The 26877-nt window shown below is 34.7% G+C and overlaps 1 protein-coding gene across 4 annotated transcripts in view; it reads left to right on the top strand.

Annotated features, from left to right (window-relative positions):
- LOC138700019 (aminopeptidase N-like) overlaps positions 1-26877 on the top strand; it is a 172575-nt gene that overhangs the window by 61655 nt on the left and 84043 nt on the right. The window contains exon 1 of one of the 4 annotated variants that reach the window (XM_069826304.1): positions 17599-17737. The exons of 2 other annotated variants lie outside the window; for them this stretch is intronic. In XM_069826304.1, the coding sequence (XP_069682405.1) occupies positions 17713-17737 (25 nt within the window). In that variant the 5' untranslated portion in view covers positions 17599-17712. Of the gene's footprint in view, positions 1-17598; positions 17738-26877 lie in introns of those variants that run through there. One more of the 4 variants, XM_069826307.1, reaches the window with a different exon arrangement.

Genomic DNA, 26877 nt, shown 5'->3' with positions numbered 1-26877 from the left:
GGTGGGCAGACTTCTACACAACACAAGCAGGTCAGCAATGGTCCAGAATAGCAAGAAGCAGGGGAACATGGAGAACAATTGGAAGTCGACTAGAAATGAAGACAGTGCCAGCCACAAACAACATCCCAAGATGACTCAGTGATAGTGCATTCAATATAATCAAAGTGTTAGTGAAATCAAATTAACCAAAGTGACAGAGAAATCAATTCAAACCGGACAAAGAAACACTAGACACAACCTAACGCGAAGTAGCTCAGCGCGTTAGTGAAACAGAGCTACCCTCTAGCAGGAGGTCTTTGCCCTTCAAGGGACACATTAGCCTATTATTATTATTATTATTATTATTATTATTATTATTATTAATATTATTATTATTATTATTATTATTATTATTATTATTATTATTATTATTATTATTATTATTATTATTATAGAGCGAAAGAGTCCAAGGATGTAATAGCACTTTGTGCAGACAATCTCATTTAGTACGTTATGCAGTTATTTCTATCAGTTCCAAATAATGAATTTTATATAATATCTTGCATTTGTTCCAAAACATCCTATTTTTCCTGTTTTTTTTCCCCCTTGAACTTTGTTCCTTGAAAACGAAACACTTTCACTGATACTTGTTCTCACAAATGCAATAAAGTAGGAATATCTTAAACCTCCTGGCATTACTAACGGATAACTGGTTCTGTAGGTGATTTCGTAGTCAGTTACATCTCAAATAATTACAGTCTTATCAACCTCCCTCCAAATCAAATATTGTGAACAATTCAGGTGTATCGAAAATGGTGGACAAAACTTCAGGTATGGATTCCTCATAATGAATGTAGAGAAGAAAGTTATACCAAAATGGGGTGCCTGATACTGGGAAGCGAGAAGCCTCATGCCTCTGTTTAGTTCTTAGTTTTTAGTTCCTTAAGGATTTTGTTTAGTTCCTTCATTAGATTTAATTTAAATTGTATTAAGTTAATTTTTTAAATCTTGAGGTTGTGTTTAGGTAAAAGAAAAGTTATCTATGTACTGTACCTGTCATTCGAATAAATAAATAAATATCAAAACGGGTCCGGAAACGCTTGGTTGCCGCGTTATTAGCGGTGACAAAGAGGACTAATGTGCACTCCAGAACTTTTATTTGTTGGAATTAAATGTGTGACAAGTGTTGCATGTTTTTGTAATGTATAATACTGTGTATAGGGTGAATGATAGGTGTGATAATTTTAACACCCACAATGGATACCCTTTTTGTAGGTACTTAAGTTGGAGAGATTTCTTATACTATACATATTATGCAGAATATTCTGGTACGCTCTGGTTTCGTGAATGTACGTATTCTGTACAGTTTTGTTAAAATTTTGTAAAAGGTAGAAGTCTTTAGTGGAATGTAATAGTGATGGGTAGAGATGAGCTTAAACGATATTTTCAAGTATCTGTGACAACTGTGACTGTGACAATTAAATATCTGTGACTTTTATCTGTCATTTTGTCACACCGATATTTTATATCGATATTACTTATCGATATAAAATATAAACCATAAAATGAATTACAACGATAAAAACTAGCAGGAAATATTGAAGGAATGAAATGAGAATACGATTTCTCTATACGTGCCACACATCAGTGATTTATATGGGAAAATCCAACAAATAAATTATATACATGTACCATTAATAAATAAATAAATAAATGTCAAAAGTTAACCTCATGTACTAAGAGGTTATATTATAGATATTGAATCAATTGATCATTTTTAAATGTAGTTGGATATGGAGAAATTGAGGTTATGTGATTATCCTAATCGTTTTAAAAATTGATCCTTTTTATTGTATATTATATAATGGATAATTATTTTAAGTCGTTCATTAACATTATAATATTCAGTTATAGAATAAAAATTAACGAAACATAAGTAGCCTATTCGGAAAAACCTTGGAAAATAATTACGAAACAAAACAGTTGTTCAGATAAGATTTTACAAAAGATAAAGTAGTACTGATAATCAATGGTATTATTTAAATCGTTTAATCACTGCATCATTTATAATAAGATGGTGAAACTAGCGCTGAAGTAGTTTTGGCGATTTCGGACGTGAAAATCGTTGCATTTCTAAGGAATTTTTTTGTGGAGATGCAGTTGTTCGGATTAAACTAGCGCTGAAGTAGTTTCGGTGATATCAGAAGTAATCACATCATTTATAATAAGATGGTGAAACTAGCGCTGAAGTAGTTTTGGTAATTTCGGACGTGAAAATCATTGCATTTATAGGGAAATTTTTGTGGAGATGCAGTTGATCGGGTTAAACTAGCGCTGAGGTAGTTTCGGTGATATCGGAAGTGAAAATCGTTGACTTTGATTTTTTGTGGAGATGCAGTTGATCGTATATGCAAGGCATAGCAAAGCCTAAACTAATCAAACCTAATCTGTCACAGATTCGTATGTGCAAGGTGTATGCGCGGAGTAAGAAGAGAACTACCTCAACGCTAGTTTAGTTGTTGATCGTATATGTCTAGGCATAATAAAAGCTTAAACTAACCAAACCTGAACTGTCATAGATTCGTATATGCAAAGTGTATAAGGGGAATACGAAGAAAACTACCTCAAGGTTAGTTTAGCCAAATAAGTTGCCCACCATATTAGCCAGTTTTGTCTCGTTCGGTTTTAATACTATAGGTACTGTTGTCGGCTTCTGAGAAATGCTTCGAAAGTTTGGAAGAGCATAACGTTCAGTGACATTATTAAAATAATCTTGTAGGCTCCTTTAACTATTCTGTTTGTAATTAAAAGTATAACTGAAAAAATATTGTTACTGCGTAAAAATTGAGTGGAAAATACATATAAGTTAATATAAATTCACAGTTATATGAAAATGTAAAGATCTCGGGGAATACATAAAATATTTATAAAACATATATATAGGCTACAGACTAACTATGAAAACAAAAATATCAGACTGATGATTATATTATTATAATGCCGCTAATAACTTTGCAACAAATCATCACTTTGCAAAAAATAATACTGAACAAAATATCACGAAAAAATAATCAAATGTCACCGCCCGATTGCTGTTACTGTATCATGCGCATGCGCAAACCCACGACGTAGAGGAGAAAGTTGTGAGAACGTCACAGACTCCCTGTTCCTAAGAGATAAGAGTACTGAATCGATCACTAGTGATATTTCAGTCACAGAGTACTGAATTCGGAGCACATTTCGATAGCGATATTTTGTCACAGATATTTCGCGTCATCAGTCACAGGTTTATCTCTGACAAAAAAATACTTGTGACAAAAAAATACCTGTGACAAAATATCGGCCATCTCTAGTGATGGGCAAAGTTTTTCTTTTCTCGTAACAGTTCCGGTTCCGGAAAAATACTATGTTCCAAACAATAGTTCCGAAATAACAGTTGCAAGTAGAGATGAGTCGGAATACTCGGAATCGTTCGTTGATGAAAGCCATTTCTTTGACTCTCGCTCCTTTTGAGGAGTTCAAAAGAGTACCTCCCTCTTCCCCAAGCAGCTTCCACATAGCATTGGAGCACTCATCGCTCGGACTCCTGAAATACGTTATCGGCATGACATAGCACACATGCTTCTCAATAGATGATATTTCAACGCACATTCGAATCGGTTTTGGAAACTTGCTGTGTGTGCGGGCAGAAGCTTCATGTTTAGTAGATAAACAGCTGTTGAATACAAGGTCAGAATGAAACACTTAGTTTTGATACATAAAGTCGTAATGACACGGTAACCAACTCAAAAATGTAACATGACATTTTAAAAGTGTAGCATGTAATTTTTGTTCTCCGTGTTACGTAGGTAGTAAAAAAAAACTAAAACCATTAATACTTATTTTTACTTTTCTTAATGCTTAGTTATAATAATAATTACATAATAATTTCATAAATAATAAGAAAGATATAACTATATATTTATATATTAGCAGTAGTGAAACCTGAAACCCTCACATTGGCTTAGTAAAATGTTAGAAACGCATCTGTACCAGTGTAATAATTTAAACTTCGCATCGCACTTACCTCTGTGTCATGAGTATCATTATTCCACAGTCTACTATATACAGTCACGACGCTTGGGGTGATTTTTTGCAATTCTCGCGATAATTGCTAGCCGCTTGGAGCGCTGTGAGTACTAGGAACAATCAATGACGTTATAGTTACTTACCGGGAACAATAGACTGTGCCACAGCCATCGTGATCTAATACAGGCCGTAAGGCAGACCATGTAACTCGCTTAACCCGATCGCGATGGGTGGCGTTTCAACCATATAAATTAGTTGGGATGCATAAACAGTAACATATGTTTCTCTAAAATGTAGTGTCATTCCATTAATAAAATTTAAAACAATGATTATGACACACTTCTGACATAATTCACTTGCGAGTTAAGGTGTAATATTATTTATGGTGTGAAAATTACGTTGTTCGTATGTGTAATACCTGCCTTTATTTCGATTAAATATTGCGAAATTCTTGTGCATTCATTTATGCACGATTCAATAATTTTCAATTGCACCGCACGGATATTTAGATATGTTGAAGTTATAGATTATGTTTATTGTACCAGTTTCCCCCTTTCTATCTAAATTTAGTGATCTCCAATGCCTTGCCATTCATATGAAAATTATAGGTTATATTTACTATATTTTAACTTATATTCCTAAATTCGCAATTATACATTATAATTAAGCATAATGTCATGTATGATACCCCTGACATTCAATTTGTCTGTATTTTAATACTACAATTGAGTACTGAATTATTGTATTTATCTACTACTTAAGAGACGAAGTAACACAATTGTACGTACACTAATTTCATAGGAGTGGTATGGTAAATGTTTTGTCTAAAATTAAGGAAAGTAGATGTGCTAAATTGAAATCACAAAATAAATTCTTTTTACTAAACTTCAAAATAGCTTACATTCTAAACTTAAAATGTTGACGCGAACAGATTATGTTAACATGTAAAATTATCTTCAGATTAAAATAACACAGTTTTGTAATTATTTCTGCAACATATTATGCAACAAGAAGTAAACGGAACTTGTGGACACATTAACACTAAATAAAGCTTAGCAATGATACGCAATAAAGTTATAATATAATATTTCACTGAGCTCCATACACTGAAATAGAAAACCCGAACTAGATCGAAAAGTCATTGACTGTGCCGTATCTTGCATTTTTGTGAAAAGTTATGTAAACTGTGAAATGTTCTTTATTTATTGTAATAACTGTAAATGGCTAAAATACAATAATTTGAATAATAATATGGGGCAAGGAGACATTTGTAGTACTATAAATTGTAAGAAAAATAGGTTAGAGTTATTCTTCTTCCGAAAGATCCAGGAAGGTGAGTTTATAGAATATAATATATATTTTATGAAAATAATATATAAACCTTATGTATTTCATATTTCAATAGTGGAAGGAAGGTGTTAATTTTTTCAAAAGAACACGATATCGAAAGTACAATACAGTTTATCGTCTGCTAGGGAAAGTCTCTGTGATGAGGCGATAGTAGCGATCCTGGTGGTGAGCAACTATCTATGGATGCATATTTCAACTGTTTACGTTTGCATATTTAGTAAGTATTAAGCTTCGTGACTGTATATACTAGACTGTTCTCCGTTGCCTCTGAGTCGGAACATGCCTTGCGCAACGCAGTACTGCGGGGCCGCAACAGCCGGACAAGTGAGCAGCTCTGAATCGGAACAGTGTTATTTCGGAACAGCAGGTTCCGACCTACTGTTCAATTTTGCAACAGTTCCGAGACCGGAACAGTTCCAAAATAACTGTTGTGTTATTTTTTACCCATCTCTAGATCATAATATAAAATATTGTGTTTATCCTTTTTATATCACCCACCTTCCCTTATTTCTAGTACCGGTACCATCGATTGTTATGATTTTACTCCTCTCGCCCCACTTATCGCAGTATAAGAAGAATCAGTAGGGACAATTGGCTATTTCGTGGGAACGAATGCTGGGTGCGCATGTCACGAAACTAACTCTAATATCCGGAACCTCCACCACCTCCATCTACGACAGGACTGGCATAATTTAATATTAACTGAAAACATTTGTTACTCATCTTTTAAGAATTTGAAAAACATGAGGCAAAGGAATGGCAACATAATCGTAATAATAATAATTACTCCCGTATGTAAACATCATGAAAATATGCATTAATTGACGCTGATTTTAAAGTCATTGGTAGATGCTTATGTTGGTAACGTAATATTGAACCATTAGCTACATAGATCATGACATTCGTTTCGATAAAGTTACGACGTCAACAATGCATATAATAAAATTTTATTGAACTTGGACTCTCACTTTGAGAGAGGAACAGAGATTAAGGGTATTTGAGAGTAAGGTTCTTAGGAAAATATTTGGGACTAAGAGGGATGAAATTACAGGAGAATGGAGAAAGTTATACAACGCAGAACTGTACGCATTGTATTCTTCACCCGACATAATTAGGAACATTAAATCCAGACGTTTGAGATGTGCAGGGCATGTAGCACGTATGGGCGAATCCAGAAATGCATATAGAGTGTTAGTTGGGAGACCGGAGGGAAAAAGACCTTTGGGGAGGCCGTGACGTAGATGGGAGGATAATATTAAAATAGATTTGAGGGAGGTGGGATATGATGATAGAGACTGCATTAATCTTGCTCAGGATAGAGACCGATGGCGGGCTTATGTGAGGGCGGCAATGAACCTGTGGGTTCCTTAAAAGCCATTTGTAAGTAAGTAAATAAGCTAATAACATTATATTAGTGATGGATATTATTTCATACCAGTAACGTTATACTTAGGCCTACATGATTATTCGTCTTATTGACTAATATTTTGTATATTGATATTGATTTCCAAATTGGAATTAACATGCACATTAAAATTTCTAACTGTATCGGTTGAATAGAATGTCTCCAAATAAGTGAAAGAAAACATAACTTCGGCTATTTAATAATTAGGCTACCCGATTACGTTGGTGTATAGCTAGCTCTTGGATCTGTAGCTATGAAAGAATGATTGAAAGGATACAAAAATTGATATGAGCAATGACCTTTGCCCTTGTAATGACATGCCGTAGTTTGAACTCCATGAGGGCATTATTTCCTGTGTTCGAGGCTTATATAGAGATAGTAATTAATATGCGTTTGAAGGAGTTAAAAAATATGTCAAAATTTACATACATAATGATTCTTGCCCATAGTAATAAGCCAGTGTCTCAACTTTGTAAGGGAATTATTTCCTGAGTTCGACTCTTATAAAGTTATAAGACGTAATTAGGATTTGGTGTAGGACTCCTGTGTCTAGCTATGAAGGAGTTAATAATTTGTATTACTGACTGCAAAAAATCCTTTACGAGAATGGAAGAAGGTAAGAATTTGTTAATTCAAATTTGTTACTGTAATATATATTTTACGAAAATAGAAGAAGGTAAGAATATTGTAATTCAAACGTAGTCTATTATAGCAAAGGAAAAGTGAAAGAAGTTACCGGAATTGAACTGTTACCAGTTAAGCATTACCCACCAAGTGCAGCACTCCATAATGATTTAAGAATTACGACGTAGTTATGTGATAAAAGTTGCGGTAACTAATTATTAGGCCCTCTTTGTACACCTAGGTAGTTAGGCCTATAATTAGTAGCCTACATCAGAAATACAGTGAATACCGGTACACATTTTTAACTATTGTAACAGGTTACCCCGAATTCTTGTTTATTTATTAAATGTTTCCCTGGCGTATGTATTTTACAACATATTGTGATCCAAGACGGAATGGAATAGATATGAAGATACAGAATAAAACGATAAGCACTTCGCTAATAGTATATCTTATTTCAGCCATGAACACTGGAATTTTATATGTAATTTGAAAAGAAAAAAATGAATTTTTATTAGACCTACCTAATAATTCATTAGACCTACATTATAAGACACAAATATCACTATAGAACAGAAGAGTACAACAGTTAATAGAAAGTTTCATCTGAAAGTTTAACATGTCTGAATGTGGTCTGAACAGCTGACAGCTAGAATCAGTGGCTGAGTGCTATGACGTATCGGAGTTTCACACACTTTTCTGCTCATTTTTTGTTGGGTCTGGGCGTGTGCAAGTGGCCCTATCCTGCTGTACAGTGTAGAGCAAAGTGTGAAACATGGAATAGTAAGTAAGTGTAATAATAGGCCTAAGTGTCACACACATTAAAGGTGCAATGTATTATTATTATTATTATTATTATTATTATTATTATTATTATTGTTATTATTGTTGTTGTTATTATTAGTTATACTTTATTTTACAAGTAAAAAGTAGACAAAATAACTTGTGAAGACAGTGAAAATTTAGGTACCTATAAAAATAAAGCGATCACATAATGAATTCTATTGTACGATCCTCCAGGGAAAAAATACGGTCCATTATTAACTCGCGTACGGTTTTCGCATCTTCTGAGATTGGCAACACTAAAGAGGGCTATAGAAAGTGGGGTTTATCAGCAGGCAATAGGAATTATAGAATAGAATTTCCCTGGTCTGTTTTTCTGTGCGCATGCACTCCGTTAGCGTATAATTCCACTTTCAGACGCTAGAGGTCAGTGTAATCGAGCACTCGCGAACGGTGAAACAGCAATCTGATTTCCTCGCAAGTCTGCTTAAAAGTATTTCTGCTGTCGACTGCTGGTGGGATATCAGCAAGAACTCTAGGGAAAAAGGCAGAACCTCCCGCTGATGCAGATAGAGCTGGTTTGAAGGTCACTGAAATAAGACACTACTACATCAAAGGTACCGACGCGCAGTGTCCATACTTATAATTTCCTATACGCTGGGTTCATCAGCCGCATTAAATATAATGTCAAGAAGCTTCTGGAAACCACCAGCGGAGCACCACATGCATATTATATATTATATTATATTATATTATATTATATTATATTATATTATATTATATTATATTAGCCTATATTATATTATATTATATTATATTATATGGGTATATGCTGCCAGGAAGTCGAAAGAAGGATATCAATGGCAAAGGAAACTTTTAATAGAAAAAGGAGCAGCTTGTGCGGACCTCAGGCAAAAGAACTAAGGAAGAGACTAGAGAAGTGCTTTGTGTGGAGTGTAGTATTGTATGGGGACAGAAATGTGGACATTACGACGAAGTGAAAAGAAGGGATTAGAAGCACTTGAAATGTGATTTGGAGAAAAATGTAGCGTGTGAAATGGACAGACAGAATGAGAAATGAAGCTGTGTTGGAAATGGTGGATCAAGAAAGAATGATGCTGGAACTGTTCAGGAAGAGAAAAAGGAATTGGTTGGGTCACTGGCTGAGAAGAAACTGTCTACTGAAGGATACACTGGGAGGAATGGTGAACGGGAGAGGAGTTCGGGGCAGAAGAAGATAAATAATAGACGACATTAAGATACTCGTATATGGATCATATACGGAGACTAAGAGGAAAGCAGAAAATAGGAAAGACTGCAGAATGCTAGGTTTGCAGTGAAAGACCTGCTCTTGGACAGAACACTCGTTTTATTTTTTGCTTCGTGGCTTTAACGGTTTACATAACTTTGTTTTTTCTTTGGACAGAATAGCCTATAGTCATTATAAACACCTAAATTATAGTAAGACATAGAAGTGGAGTATAATTTTGTAGGTCATCTTTCTTCAAGTATGAAGGCAGGAGAGAGATGTAATGCAATGTAACTAACTAGAGCGGTAAGCGTTATATAGGTAGGCCTATGAGAATTATCTGGAGTTACCATTTTGCTCGCTATTGATTTTGAAAGAGAAAATAAATGCTTCTAAATTAATCAAGACAACTTCATCACTGCCTGGCACAGTGATCTTTAACATCTCCTTCCGGCCACACCCATGCCTCATAACAATCCCAGGATTTCTAAACCCAAATTACAGAATTTATAGCGGGTATATATTCATTTTCACAGCAATGAGGCTGAGAGTAATCTTCACTTCTAAAATTCAAGGTGTGTAGTTAAGTGCTTATTTTCTGCATGTGATACCTGTTTCTGCTGCTTCAGTAGTCTTTCGTTTAATTGTAAAGGGCTCACGCAAATGAGTTTTCGAACACGTGTAACTTACGTTTAGTGAAACTCAGATACTTGAAATTCATATCGATAAAAAGAGAAACTCAGAAAGTTTTGTTTTAGCACACCATATAAATGGTAAGGCTACTGCGTAATAACATATTTGTTCTTGTTGAGACGAAATGGCTACTATGGAGGACGGAAAAACACACGCTCGCAGAAAGTCGCATTAATTTGTCGTCTGGTTTTAGGGCCTGCAGCAACAGTCGACTTCGATATTTGCAGCTCCCTGCTGGTTCTGATGGTAGATTTTCAGGGATTACGTAAAAAAACTTTCAGACACATTTAACTGTTTCCTGCTCACTTGCGGGCGTTCGGTTGATTTCCTCTTACAAATGTAAGGCAAGGGGATCCTTGCCTCAAAATCGGAGTACCACTTGCTAATTGTAGATTCGCTATGTGGTTCTGCACCAAACCTTGTTTGGAAATGTCGTTGGATACTAATAACCATGTGTGGGCAACTCGTGCTCTCAAAGTGTCAACACAACCTCAGTGCAGGTAGAAGGGACTCTGTAAATAGCTGTAGTGTGTATACTGTTCTTGCAAGACACAAGTTCGCTCGCGTCTGCAGTAAGTGGCGGCTCGTTTTAAGTGAAAAACAATGTAATCCCCAGATCATTTCCCTTTAGTGAGGAGTCGAAAGTGAATTTTTTTTTCATTGAGAAGGGATGTAAAGCTTGTACTCGTATTATATTCTATTACACTTTCTTACGCATGTCATTTTATTTTTGTTTTTAATTTTAGTGGGACGCTTTATCAACATCTCTGGTTATTTAGCGTCTGAATGAGATGAAGGTGATAATGCCGGTGAAATGAATCCGGAGTCCATCACCGAAAGTTACCCAGCATTCGCTCATATTGGGTTGAGGGAAAAGCCCGGAAAAAACCTCAACCAGGTAACTTGCCCCGACCGGGAATCGAACCCGGGTCACCAGGTTTCGCGGCCAGACACGCTAACCGTTACTCCACAGGTGTGGACATGTCATTTTATGTTACAGATAAACACAGTGAAGGTTTCAGTAAAGAAATATTGTCTAGATCTTCTTTAGAACAGCTAAAGGTAAAAAATGGGATATCAACAAGATGAGATTGATATCAAATTGATATCAAATATCGTTAGAACGTTGTGCGTGCGAGTTACAGAATTGCACGACATATGATCGACTAGCTAAGGGCATTTACTGATAAATTTGAAATGTGACAGTATCATGTAGAACATAGACAACTTCACCTTCCTTGACTATAAACAATCTTGAAGAGTCAAGAAAATCTTCTTATCAAATATAAGATCCTACTTCAAGACCTACAGTAGAATTCACTGGTAAGCTTGGAGAAACGGTTACAATTGACAAGGAATCGAGATTTCTCTGAAATCCTTTTGGTTTACAGTCGATAGAAGATCCTGAAAGTTTATAGTTTGAATTGATAAATCTACAGAACAGCAGGCCACTCAGATTCCAGCGAAATAAGAAATAGAACTGTTCGTAATGCTGCCTAAGTCAGAATTTCCAAATATACTCTTTGCTTCCATATACCTATACTGTATGTGCTTGAATCAGAGTGTAATACAAGAAAGAAGTGTCAAAGATCTCAATGTACAGAAAGAGCTCAGAAGTAAGTTTATTTCATTTGCCGTGACATGTAAAACATACTTCCTTGAATTTGTGATTGTTAGCGAATACACACTATTACCTTTCTAAGAAGAGAGGAATAATCTTTAATGTACAAAGAGTTGTAAATTCTCGCGTTCTATGTTTCAAATGAGACATATAATAAGAAATATTAACAACATTAATAGTGTAATAATGAGTAAGTGTTGCAGCTAGATTTGTTGTATCTTGAAAAGGTATTCAGTTTGTGTTTCCAGTACTAAACTAATTTACAAAGTTAGGAAATAATTTAATTTTGTTGTATGTGTTTAGGTACAGTCTGTCCAAAATTACTATGATTACTGTACATGCGTCATTCTGAAATTCAAATCTGGAGTAGATATCACGACCACCTGCATGAGCCGCCAGAACGCACCGTGGCAGTGAACTGATTTTGCAGCGAAACTACAAACAACTTGTAACTGTTGCTGCTGGCTCCGTCTGTCTTTCTATCTTTCAAGGTTTTTTAGCACTTTGGGAGCACGAGTTGCCCATCCATGCTAATAACTGATTGGTTGATGTGAAAATTTAGGATGCAAAAGCTTTTCTGTCCTTCATAGCAGTAATTTCATCTCAAGAATAAAATATAATGTTATTATGCAGCAGTTTTACCACATGTGATGTAATAAAACAAAAACTTTATGAATTTCACCTTCCCATCGGTATGCATTTTAAGTATCTGAATTTCATTTAACGTAAGCTACAAGTGTTCGAAGCCGGAAAGGTCATTTGTGGTAGCCCTGTACATAAAATATTTCTGGAAAACTAGTATTGGATTGTGTTCGAAAGATATTAATTTGGATTTAAAAATGAAAGTACTAGAAAGAAGACTCAATTCTGTGTTTTGTAGAAAAACTATCACATGTAAGAAGTGGCTTGCTAGTCTGCCTGATTCGACTAACTATTCCGATTAGCCTGATGTGACTGATTCATGCAATGGTTTCGCTAACGCTGCTGGTATGGATGACTGATGTAAGTGGCGTGATTTATTGGCTAACTGAACTATCAGGCAAAATTGACTATCACTGAATTTACTGGCCTGAGTGGCGTCATGTGCCTGATTAATTAATTTAACTGGCGTAACAGACTATCCTGACTAATGTATGTTCTTACTTTTGAGGAGGAGGGAGATAAAATTTTAGAATTGAATAGATTCTGGAGGGAGAAATGATTGAACAGAATTATTGTAATTAATTTTCAAACAACTGGTGTGTTCTGTTAGGCCTCTTCTCATACTTTTCCAACTAATAACAATACAGTATACTAAGGTTTTGTTTTCACAGCAAAACTGGCTTTAAACATGCGTTTTATATTGCTTAGACTTTCAAGTGCTAATTCCACAAACAAAAACTCCTTTAATCTTCTGACAGCAACCCACTCTTCTTCTGTTTTATGGGTATTTCTTTTTACAGCTTTGAAAACAATCGGCGTACCCTACGCTGTGCACAGTGAATTACTCTGTTCCATCCTCTAAGGATTCACGAAAAGTTCATATTATTTGGGCTTCGTTCAAAATGGGTAAAAGTAAACTATGATCAAGTTAATGCCTCAGCTGTTGAGTAGCCGCATTTAAAACAACCAACCAAGTACATGGACATTATAAGAAAATAAAAAAGGGTGGACAGTTGAAATTTACATACTGAGACCCATTTATTAAGAAATTGGAAACTACTCAAAACATGTTGAATGATGGGACAGGAAAACATTATAAATCAGAATTTGCTTCACACCTGTCATTTATTATATTAATAATCATTTCACACAGAAAATACGTACAAAATCATTTCTTTTATTTGCCATATATGCATTTCAAATTACATATTTCCATTCTCGCCATCTACACAGTTTCTCTAATGAAAAAATCTTACATATTTCTATCGCATCCAAAAACTGAGTTTGTTTATCCGTGGAACTTTCCTACGACCATCACGTATACAGTGTATATAATTAAGAAATTTTACACTAGTCAGTCTCAAGAAAGATGTTTGATTCCACAAACACTTTGCATTATCTAAAGAACTTCTAAATTCAATATATATACATACATATGCATATACATGCATATATATACACGTACCTATGTATACATTAGGGTGATTCACGAGGATTTACCGTCACTTACGGAGCTTATTTCCGAAGACATTGAGCAAAAAATGTCCTGTAAACATTTGTCCTAATTTCAATATTTTCAAAGTCACACTAATTTGAATTTGTTTGTACAATAACTTTTTTCTTCAACTTTAAGGGTAAAAGAATATAGAATGAACTATTCATAAGTATCATTTCTTTAATTGGCTAACGGTATGAAACTGAAAATGTGTTCTCAATTGCTTTGTACAGATTTTGTTTTTCAATTTTTAACTAAAAATTACATCATTCTCACACACTTATCACAAAAATTGTTACAAATCATACGACTTTAGGAACTTGATTCTTTACATTTAATTATGCATCCTAATGTACAGTCTGCAAGAATTTACGAGAGTGGTGTAAATTGTAAAAACTGTGATAGGCCTAAATTCGTAAGAAAATGTAACTTTGTAGTTAAAGATCGAAAAAAATTCTGTACGAAGCAACTATGGAACTAACAACACAATTTTAGCTTCAGCATATTCGCTAGTTAAATAAATGATACTCTTGGATAGTTCATTCCTTATCTGTAATATTCTTTTACCCTTAAAACTCAAGAATAATGGTATTTCACAAACAATTTCAAATTATTTTAACTCTGAAAATATTGAGATTAGGACAAATGTTTATATGACATTTTCTGCTCAGAATGTCTTCGGAAATAAGCTTCGTAAGGGACGGTAAATCCTCGTGAATCACTCTGTATATATAGTCTTTAAAGCAAATTTCTACCAGGGGTACCAGGATTGAAACAGCGATGTAACGCTTGCACAGTGATCCAGTCCAACACCACAATTTCGTGACTAATAACACGATTGAAATGTGGTCTCGTTCGATCAGGTATATACTACGATGCGAGCATGACCTTGAGTTCGCGCCGCGTATGCGCGAGTCTCGAGTGAGGAAGCGCGTTGACTGGCTTGTGGTCTCTACTATAAGCAGTAAAAAACTAGGTCTCTGTTTACATTTTTCATCGAGCCGCAGGAGATCCAAAGATTAGCATATAAAGTAAAATTTTAATTTATTTTATTTTCTTAATTCTTAGGTGCATTTTCAATGGAGCTGTAGACACGTCTTTCTTACAATTTTTAGTTTCTGAAAAGCTATTAAAAATAAAAACTTAAGTTTCCATTTAGTATTACGGAGTTGTGTCTGGGTGGAAAACAAGTCATAATAAGTCGGTTAAAAGTGATTCTAGGAGATCCAAATCTTTTATGCGTAACGTTGGCACCATAATTTGCGAACCCCTAAATTTTTAAGTTCGGAAAAAAAATGTTTGGCCTCTTTCGATACTTCCTACTGATATAATAATATAAATTAGACCTATATGCAGTTCAAATCTATAATAATCTTTGCCATTATTATCATTTCTGAAGCCTGGAGTTTCTCTAATGAGTCCCATCTAATATTTGGAATAATAATAATAATAATAATAATAATAATAATAATAATAAACAATAATGATGATAATATTATCAAATGTTCAGCCACCGCCATAGCGGTAGCGCGTTTTTCTGCTGGCCCGGAGTTGAGCTCGGGCGTGTATCCCATTTCCCTTGAGGTGTTTACCTGGTTGGGTTTTTTCCGAAGTTTTCTCCAACCGTAAGGCGAATGTCAGGTAATCTATGGAAAATCCTCAGCCTCATCTCACCAAATACTACCTCGCTATCACAAATTCCATCAACGTTAAATAACTCAGTAGTTGATATAGCGTTGTTTAATAACCAAGTAAAAAGAATCAATGTCATTTTGGTACTTCGATGATGATTTGTGCAGTAATAATGATTTATTTCAAACAAGTCTTTGGGTCGTAGGCTTTGCTTGCTGTAAACGGGAATTATTATTATTATTATTATTATTATTATTATTATTATTATTATTATTATTATTATTATTATTATTATTATTATTATCATTATTATCATTATATCCGCCGACAATGTGGCTAGCTCGTGTCGATTCCCGCCGTAGAAAATGAAAGAAATGCATCTTCCGTCCACTGGGTGTTTTTACGTTGTCTTGTGATTGTCCTGTGACGTCTCTGCAGTGGGTAATCCCATGATCAGGAAGACCCGCACTTGTGAGATGTCGTGTGTGTGATTCAGTGATTCTCCCTCCCCTAATCGCAGGAGCATGTAAGACGGAAAAGTGGAAGTTAAACCGACTAAGAAGTATTTATTTATTTATTTATTTATTTATTTATTTATTTATTTATTTATTTATTTATTTATTTATTTATTTATTTATTTATTTATTTATTTATTTATTTATTTATTTATTTATTTATTTATTTATTTATTTATTTATTTATTTATTTATTTATTTTAATTTGGTATTTTACGCCGCTTTATTAACTGCTATGGTTATCTAACGTCTGAGATTAGATGAAGATGCCAGCGAAATGAGTCCAGGGTCCAGCGCCGAAAGTTACTCAACATTTGCTCTTGATGGATTGAGTGAAACACCTGAAAAAACCTCAACCACAAGACTTGTCCCAACCAGGCCGGCCCGGATGGCTCAAGCGGTAGGGGCACGGCATGTCCTTATCGCTTGGTTCGAAGGGTTGTGGGTTCGAGTCCCGCCTCAGGCATGGGTGTTGTGTTTGTATTAGTATAAGTAAAACAAAGGAAAACAAATGAAAAACGAAAACAGAAAACAAAATAGAAAAAAAAACATGATTTGAACTCGGATCAGCTGGTTTACGGTCAGACATGCTAACCGTTACTCCACAGCGGTGGACATTATTATTATTAATTAATTAATTAATTCATTCATTAATTCAGTATTCTGTCCAAGGGGAGGTCTTTCACTGCAAACCCAGCTTTCTCCAATCTTTCCTATTTTCTGCTTTCCTCCTCGTTTTCTCATGTGATCTATATATCTTAATGTTGTCTGTGATCTGATATCTTCTTCTACCCCGAACTCTTCTCCCGTTCATCATTCTTTCCAGTGCATCCTTCAGTAGGCAGTTTCTTCTCAGCCAGTGACCCAACCAATTCCTTTTCCTCTTCCTGTTCAGTTCAGCATCATTGTTTCTTCACCCACTCTTTCCAACACAGCTTTATTTCTTATTCTGTCTGTCCACTTCACATGTTCCATTCTTCTCCATATCCACATTTCAAATGCTTCTATTCGCTTCTCTTCACTTCGTCGTAATGTCCATTTTTCTTCCTCATAATTATTATTATTATTATTATTATTATTATTATTATTATTATTATTATTATTATTATTATTATTATTGAACAAATTACGAAAGTATTGCATAAGATAGCGGAATATCTCGCGAAAACTCTCACGAAACCATATTTTTTTCACAGGATATTTCATTTTGTACTGGCCGAGATTTGAACCCAGTCCCGTTATGAAATCTGAAGTTCTAGGCGTTATGCTTACAGTGGTCGTAACACTTTTATGAATTTTCGCAAATTAATAGTTCTGGTATGACAATCATAAATAGAATGTTGCGGTATGATACATCAGCCTATTTCGAGCGATGGATCGAACCACACACCTGTCCATTTTGTTTTAAGTTTTATATTTACTGGTGAAATTAACTATTCCGCACGTCGGAGTTCTGCATTTAGTAATGAGGCACGTGATGTTGCGATTTTGATATGGCAACAATAAAGAGGAAGCTTTTAACTGCGTGTAAACATTGGGCCGCCCGTCTTTTGTTTGACGGCGCCTGCAGAGCGATCAGCGAGCTCTCAGTGATCTGAATGGCTCGCCCGGCTGCGGACGGACGAGATGTGCTGCGCTCAGCTCTGAACCCCCACGATGAACGGCCGAAGCGAGACACCAGGTAAATAGTGACTGACACGCCGGTACGATGTGACAGTGCGACCAACGTGTATTCAAGCATGTCTTATCAGTTCATCACTTACACATGCAGTGAATGTTTAAATAGTGATATAGTGATTAATAAATGCACTATATTATAACGAAAAAAGTTCACTGTTGCATTTATAGCAAATAACATAATGTTCTCCCGGTTAGGTCAGAATAATAGGAATATTTCCTCCCTTGACTGAATTCTTAGGCAGTTCATATTGCGGATTAGTAACTTAATCAAAGTTAAAATTAATAACTTTATGTAAGAGATATTATAGTGCAAATTCGACGACGTTTCTAGCTAGGACATGTCGAGAATCGAGTGTTGTAATCTGAATTCTACAGGTTCCGATATTGTTGCCTGTCATTACTTTTAACTGGTGATGGTGGACGTCATTGTGGATATCCAATTCGGTGCTTTTGAGTTTGTTTTTTTTTTTTAAGATATTGTCGATAACATTTTTATGATTTTCGGTTTTTATGATCCTATTAATATTTATATCGTATCAATTGGAGTAATATTCACTTGCATATCGATTTAGAACGTGTCTTTCTCATAGTGTTTTGAATATGCCTGCATATTTCATGTTCACTTGTATACGAAAATATTTTATAGATAATTCTACATAAAGAATATAAATTATTTAATATTATATATTTAGTTTATTTAATATTACGTATTTCTCTTCGTCGTCCTTTATGAATATGATTATTTTTGTAATAAATTAGGTGATGCTGATTTTCCATAGGATAGTATACCTATTTGAATAATTAACAAGTGATTACCTTATATTTTAATTGGACCATTAATTAAGGAGGAAATTGTTTTGATGTTAATGAGTTTAATATTTTTACATTTAAAGATATTCTCGTATGTAATGTTTCAAATGCAATATCTTATCAAGCACATTTATTTATCTTTAAACATCATCACTATTACTATAAGCTTAACAAATCATGGGGCAGCCACCGGCGTGGCTCGGTCGGTTAAGGCGCTTGCCTGCCGGTCTGAAGTTGCGCTCGAGCGCAGGTTCGATTCCCGCTTGGGCTGATTACCTGGGTGGGTTTTTCCGAGATTTTCTCCAACCGTAAGGTGAATGCCAGGTAATCTATGGCGAATCCTAGGCCTCATCTCGCCAAATGCCATCTCCCTATCACCAATCTAATCGACGCTAAATAACCTCTTAGTTGATACAGCGTCGTTAAATAACAATTAAAAAAATCATGGGGATTTTTGTTGCTGAACGATCAACGCTAAGTCAAATGTTTGTATCACTTCCATCCATTATGTATGCCTAACGGTTTTGAACCGTTTTGGATATAAATGTATCGGAATCGTGGTCTCGTACGTATTTTTTTTTTCAATAACCACATTGATTTTCTTTCTCCGGTACTCTGATTACGTGTCTGATCCTAGCCTATAACCTATGCAGTATGTAGGTTAATGGTAATAGTACAGCACATTAATTCTGTGACATTTCTTTTAACAACCAATATTATTTAAAAATAAAAAATACAAGTTCTGTATCAAATTATTGTTCTCTAACAAACACAAAGTGAAATATTATCTAATAAACGTTGATTTAAAAATAAAAAATCTAATTTAGTGGAATTTCACGTTGGTAAATTCATTTAAATACCCATATAAATTTTTTACGTATTTCGTTCAAAAAATGTTGTTTGTATGAATTTATTATCGATACTGTATATAAAATATTTCAGTAAGCCAGAGGTTTATCAATTTGGCTGTGCTTTGGACAACCATTGAGCCTGTTGAATGATACATAAGTAAATAAAAAATATCGTGTTTGGTTTAAACTAATCGGATTTATTTAAAGATTTATCTGTGTTATGCTGTATTTGGGATTAACGACGGATTACATTTTTCGATATAATACATGAAGGGTTCAGAGCCATAGTGGGCCAAGCGCCATTTATTAAAAATGGAGAAAGCAAGGGTTAAAGTGAATACCATAGTTTAATGAAGATTAACATATCATTTAGTTTTAATGTGTATACTTTATATTACTTGCTATATGTTTCCATTGAATTATGGTAATACTTCATTTTAACCCTTGTTTTCTACGGTTTTAGTAAATGGCTCTTTGCCCACTATGGTTCTGAACCCTTCACATCATGCGATTGTAATGTTTTATTTAAATATTTCGGAATGTCAGAGCTTCATAAGCATTTCCGGTTTTTTTATTAGGATTTTAATACTCGCAAATGACAGACATAATGAACAGGAATAAAATTAATCGAATTATTCGAATTTTATTATAATAATTAAATTAGAAAATTAGTTTCCACTTTCGTCGTCATTGCTCTCTCAATATTTGTTCTTATATTTTTCGAAATTTTCGTTTCCGTAATTTGTCATGTTCGTAGGTGCGGTCGTTGTCACCACCACCACCAACGTCGTCATCATCGTCGTTTTCATTTCATCTTTTTAATTTTTGTCGTCATCGTTGTTTACCTTTTCGTTACCTCTTTTTTCGTCGTCACATAGGGCCGTATTCATAGACATTTTTAGCGCGGGCTTTCGGTGGATGATCAGCGAACTAACGTTTTTCGTATTCATAAACCAGTGTCAGCGATATGATATGATATATATGATATGATATGATATGATATGATGTGATATGATATGATATGATATGATATGATATGATATATGATATGATATATGATATGATATGATATATGATATGATATGATATGATATGATATGATATGATATGATATGATATGATATGATATGATATATGATATGATATGATATATGATATGATATATGATATATGATATATGATATATGATATATGATATATGATATATGATATATGATATATGATATATGATATATGATATATGATATATGATATATGATATATGATATATGATATATGATATGATATATGATATGATATATGATATGATATATGATATGATATGATATATGGTATGATATATGATATGATATGATATATGGTATGATATGATATATGATATGATATGAATCCTGTTTAGCACGCTCGTAGCGCGGGCTAGCGAAATGTCTATGAATGGCACCCATAGTGTTTTACAACCGTTTAAACTCTTTTCTTTAGATAGGTTTAGATTTAATGAGCATTTTTAATCGATCTAAGATAAGTTTATTGAAATATTCAGTCCGGTTGTGTATCTTCTTCCTTCCTCTTCTTTTACACTAGAATTTTTATCCTGTTGTCTTACTTACCTTGTCATCCATTATTCATCTATTTAAGACAGTGGTTCCTAAAGTGGTGGTCGCGACTCCCTGGGATGTCGTTAAGAAATTAAGATGGTTCGCGAGATGATTTACAAAATAAGATAAAAACCGTCTTATTAACTTACTCTTATTTCGTATTTAGAAACATAAACAACGTTGAACATAGTAAAAAAAAATGCGATAAATGTGCCTTTCCTTCAGAAAGTAGCTTCTCCAATCTGGACTTCGTATTCCATACACATACAATGATCTCATTTTCAAGTTCAATGAAATTTCTCGCTTTTGTTTTGATGGTGATCATTAGGGTCGTGACATCTGTATGTTTGTATTAGTCTGAGGTGAACATACGACGCCGGACAGAATGTAGTCGACGCGTTTCAAGTACAGGCAGCGGAAGCGAATTTGACACACGCCTAAGAAAGCACGTTCCGTGTTTTGTATACGATTATTGCCTATTATAAAATCAAGACAATACAGTCATTGTATATAAGGGTTAATATTGGAAAGGTCTAAAATGCTGGTGAGGTTGAGAATAATTGTTGGAAATCATACTTAAATTGTCACAAAGTGGTAAAACATAAGTCTGAAAAGATATTTTTTTAATATTTAGCGTTTTGCATTACAATTTTAGAATGCCGGAAACGTATATGGCGTACAATTTTGCTTTCCCTATAGGCCTATTTAACTGTTACATTAATTTATTTATCACATCTATTCCGTACCTTACTTTTCTTGCATGTTGTTCGCCTGGTTTCGGTTCCTGCTGCAATAAACAACAACATTCATTTTCAAAGTTTCAAATGAAAATGACCGTCGAGTGTCGGAGAGTATAACCTTGTATGCGGAACAATGTTATGTTTTATTTAACGACGCTCGCAACTGCAGGGGTTATATCAGCGTCGCCGGATGTGCCGGAATTTTGTCCCGCAGGAGCTCTTTTACATGCCAGTAAATCTACTGACATGAGCCTGTCGCATTTAAGCACACTTAAATGCCATCGACCTGGCCCGGGATCGAACCCGCAATCTTGGGCATAGAAGGCCAGCGCTATACCAACTCGCGAACCAGGTCGACTATGCGGAACAACATGCAAGAAAAGTAAGGTACGAAATAGATGTGATAAATAAATTAATGTAACAGTTAAATATAGGGAAAGCAAAATTGTACGCCATATACGTTTTCGGCATTCAAAAACTGTAATGCAAAACTCTAAATATAAAAAAAAACATCTTTTCAGACTTATGTTTTACTACTTTGTGACAATTTAAGTATGATTTCCAAAAATTATTCTCAAACCTCACCAGCATTTTAGACCTTTCCGATATTTCCCCTTATATACAATGATTGTATTGTCTTGATTTTATAATACGCAATAAACGTATACAAAACACGGAACGTGCTTGCTTAGACGTATGTCAAATTCGCTTCTCCTGCCAGTACTTGAAACTCCGACTACATTCTGCCCGCCGTCGTATGTTCACCTCAGACTGATACAAATATACCGATGTCACGGCCCTAGTGATCATAGACAGACTTATTTTACATAAATACGTAGTTGCAAATAGACCTATTATAAAAAATTTAAGAACCACGTACTTTTGCAAGCTCGAGGTATTCTTGCGTTTTTTTGATCCAAAACTGGTCTATGCTCCGCCAAGAAGTCTAGTTTAAACATTCCATAATATTTCAATAAGTTTTCCCTCCATTTTTTTTCTGGAATTTCAGACTGTTGAACGCCAACTGTCTGAAAATGGTTTCATTATCCATCTGTGTTTCCCGTAATAATTGTTTTGATTTTATTCCGAACATTACTCAAAAAACTGTTTAAAACTGTAGAAACTTAATTGCATGTCCGCAGAAAACAAACTCAATATTTGTCTATCATATGCATTTAAATTTTCTCTGAATTCTTTAACGCACTGGAATGAATCAAATTTCTATTTGTCAAGTGATGTTGACCAGAAAACAAGTTTCTTTATAATTCCGTTGATTTTATCCCTGGCTTTATGTTAACATCTTGGCCTTGCAAACTAATATTCGAAGTGTTAAGTGTTCGAAAATATCAGCATACATATTCCGATTCCTCGTTTGGCCTACACCGATACATTAAAAGTTCTGCTCGTAACTGTATAACTTCCAGTACATTACTCCACGAAAGCCATCATAATGTACTTTCGTGTTAAACATTTTAAAACTATGTTTTATTTAACGACGTTCGTAACTGACGAGATTATATTAGCGTCACCGGTGTGCCGGAATTTTGTCTCGCATGAGTTCTTTTATAATACATGTCAGTAAATCTTCTGATATGAGCCTGTCACATTGAAACACACTTAAATGCTATCGACCTGGGCCGGGATCGAACTCGCAACCTCGGACACAGAAGTCCAGCACTCTACCGACTGCGCCACCCAGGCCGACTACTTTCGTGTGATAAAGAATATTTTCATATAATGAATACATGTCTTAACAAATTTTGTTAAAACTACAAGTTTGCAACTCCCTTCTTTTGATGGAATTGACCACTTTGTATCGTAGTGCCACGATGGTAATAGTTCGAAGTATTAGAAATAATGTTTATTTAATATTGCCTATCATTGTTGCAATGTATACTTCTATAGGTCACGCAAGCAGGGAATACCAACGGAATGAATGCGAATCAAACAATGCGATAAGGAAGAGCGGGCGACAGAAAAGGTCACAAGATAGCTTGAATGATATTCAAGAGTACAGACGGAAGAGAAATGACATCGATAGAATCAGTCTTGCGTTGTGATAGTTACCTTACGACTTTAGTTTGTTCCATTGCATGTGAATGCGTATCGCACGGTATTATTATTTCATTCGTAAACATATCTTGCGCGTTTAATTAGCTTCGAATTATTCTCTTGCTACGTTTTTTTATTTCCACAGCGATGTCCTCATCTGTTCATCTTCTTGGAAGAGACGGTACTTCCATCGGTTCGCATCTCTCGCCCCCTTGGCGTGCCTACATACACACGGCAAAACAGGCAGCAACGCCACCATTACTTTTCGGTAATCATTCCTCGCGCGAGCTATATTTTGGTGATTCTTTCTGTGGTACCCACTGGTTTTGAATAAAATTATCGTTATTTTCGATTTTACAAGAATTTTCGAATGGGGTTAATGCCGGTACCGTAGTGGAGGGTCGAAAAGAAAGTCTCATCGAAAAATAGGTCGCGGCTTCAAAAAGTTTGGGAACCACAGCTCTTAAGAGGAAATCTAATCTGCTGTCAAAATTCTGTGGGGTCGTCTGGTTGTCTCTCGCCTGGTAGTATTCCTTCGTTGGCAGTTTCTACTAGTCTATCCCCTTGTATTCTCTCTATATGATTGTTCAATTTCGTTTTACTTCTCTTTATCCATTTGACTACGCCTTGTATATTGTAGGGATGGATTTTTATGGGAACAGTGGGATTGGAAAGACGAACGTTCAATTGGTTTCGGTGGGATTAGGAAAGGGAGTGATGTTTTTCCGGTATTACGAGAAAGGAAGATCATGAGCTTGGGGTAGTAAGGTGACGTCACAGCATAACTGACTTAACTTCATAGCAGAAAAAACCACAGGAAATTAAGTTAATCCTGAAACCGTTCCGCTTTAGAGTAGGCCTACTATTTTTATATCAAAATGACTACAAGCAAGATTTTATAAATTTTCAAACATAGACATAAGGAGCTTTTTTTTTTTTTACTCTTCTTGAAGTATGTTGTTAAGGTTGTCTTGATAACGAGTATATCTTTAAGTAACAATGAAACATAGCCTACATTACAAAGGGATACAATTCGATCATTGACTGCTTCATAGTATTGCCTAGTAGGAAATATAGGAAATGCTGGATTTGCAGTGAAAGACCTACTCTAGGACAAAAGATTGTTTGATTTTCACGAAAACATAATAGAACATACAAATATTTATTTAAACTAATATTAACTCTTTGCTAGATATACTTACTGATGTAACTATTTTCGTAATTTTACTAACGATATAAACAGTAGCCTATAACGCAAATAAAATAAGGAAATATATTTTTTTCTGGGAAAACTATTAAGTTTTGTTCTATGTTGTATGAAAATTTTTTAATCCTGTGTAGACCGTCCCCGACGACTGAAAAGGACGGCACTTATACCCCTTACAGCCTGTATAGGCCTACATGTTAAACAGTGCAAGTAACAGTAGAAAACCCTGTCTGTCTCCTCTATTGATTTATTTTAAATTTGACATTCTATCTTTTAATTTTATTTTTTGTGTTTTTATGTTTGTATTTACATTTGGCAAAGGCTATGTTGATTTACGTTCTGCTGTTATTTTGGCATTCCAGTTCGACTATTCATTTTTGTGAAAAAAGGTTATCAGTGCACTCCCAAATACAGCATATCACTAAAGTATTCTTTCTCTTATGTGAATGTTATAACGAGAGTAATCGTTGTTGTGTCTTCTTCTTCTTCTTCTTCTTCTTCTTCTTCTTCTTCTTCTTCTTCTCTGTCTTATTATTTAACGCTACCGAAATAAATCCAATACGGTGTAGGTGAGAGTGCCTTTCTAGTTTTCTACCGACACTAGATTCCCTCAAAATGCTGATTCGGAGTTTATGCCAAAATTGATTCTTCCATAGCGTATTTAAGTCTCGTTTACAATTTGATTCTGTGATATTTTAGCTTCTTTAGACATATTTTCGCGGATGGGAAACACAAAATTAAATGTCGTTTCCTTTTATAAGATTCGCGTTGTCATTCTATACAAAATTAAAAATTGCATTATATCCTTCGCATCGTCATAATCATCGTCATAATTATCATCATCATCACCATCATTATGATCATCTTCATCGTTCATACAGAGGTACTCAACTAGTCGTTTTTCTGAGACGGCAGATATAGTTTCTTCTGTAAAGATCGATTTGTTTTATGGATATTCTTTTCCTGATTTCATTATTGTAATAGTAATAATAATAATAATAATAATAATACTTACTTACAAATGGCTTTTAAGGAACCCGCAGGTTCATTGCTACCCTCACATAAGCCCGATATCGGTCCCTGTCCTGTGCAAGATTAATTCAGTCTCTATCATCATATCCCATCTTCCTCAAATCCATTTTAATATTATCCTCCTATCTACGTCTCGGCTTCCCCAAAGGTCTTTTTCTCTCCGGCCTCCCAACTAGCACTCTATATCCATTTCTAGATTCGCCCATCTCAAACGTCCTAATTATGTCAGATGAAGAATAAAACGCGTGCAGTTCTGCGTTGTGTAACTTTATCCATTCTCCTGTAACTTCATTCCTCTTAGCCCCAGATATTTTCCTAAGAACCTTATTCTCAAACACCCTTAATCTCTGTTCCTCTCTCGAAGTGAGAGTCCAAGTTTCACAACCATACGGAACAACCGGTAATATAACTGTTTTATAAATTCTAACTTTCCGTTTTTTTACTGCAGACTAGATGAGAAAAGCTTCTCAACCGAATAATAACAGGCATAATAATAATAATAATAATAATAATAATAATAATAATAATAATAATGATAATGATAATAATAATAATGATAATAATAATAATAATAATAATAATAATAATAATAACATGGCTTCCCATATTAATAGACGACTGGTACCTACTACTATGTTATGAAAGGGTCAATGAACGTCTTTCTACTGTTTCTCAAGAACTAGAATTGTAAACTATTATATTACAGAGAACAATAATAATTTTAGACATTGTTCTCATTAATTCAAGACTGCGTCTGTGGCTCAAGCACTTGGGAGTTGCTCTTCCTTCTTAGATGACCCGTGTTCGATCCCCTGTCATATCGTGATGGACTTGTAGTGGGCAAAGACATTGCA

This window comes from Periplaneta americana, chromosome 5, assembly GCF_040183065.1.
Source record: "Periplaneta americana isolate PAMFEO1 chromosome 5, P.americana_PAMFEO1_priV1, whole genome shotgun sequence".
Taxonomy (NCBI): Eukaryota; Metazoa; Arthropoda; class Insecta; order Blattodea; family Blattidae; genus Periplaneta; species Periplaneta americana.
This window is presented reverse-complemented; position numbering and strand designations above follow the sequence as displayed.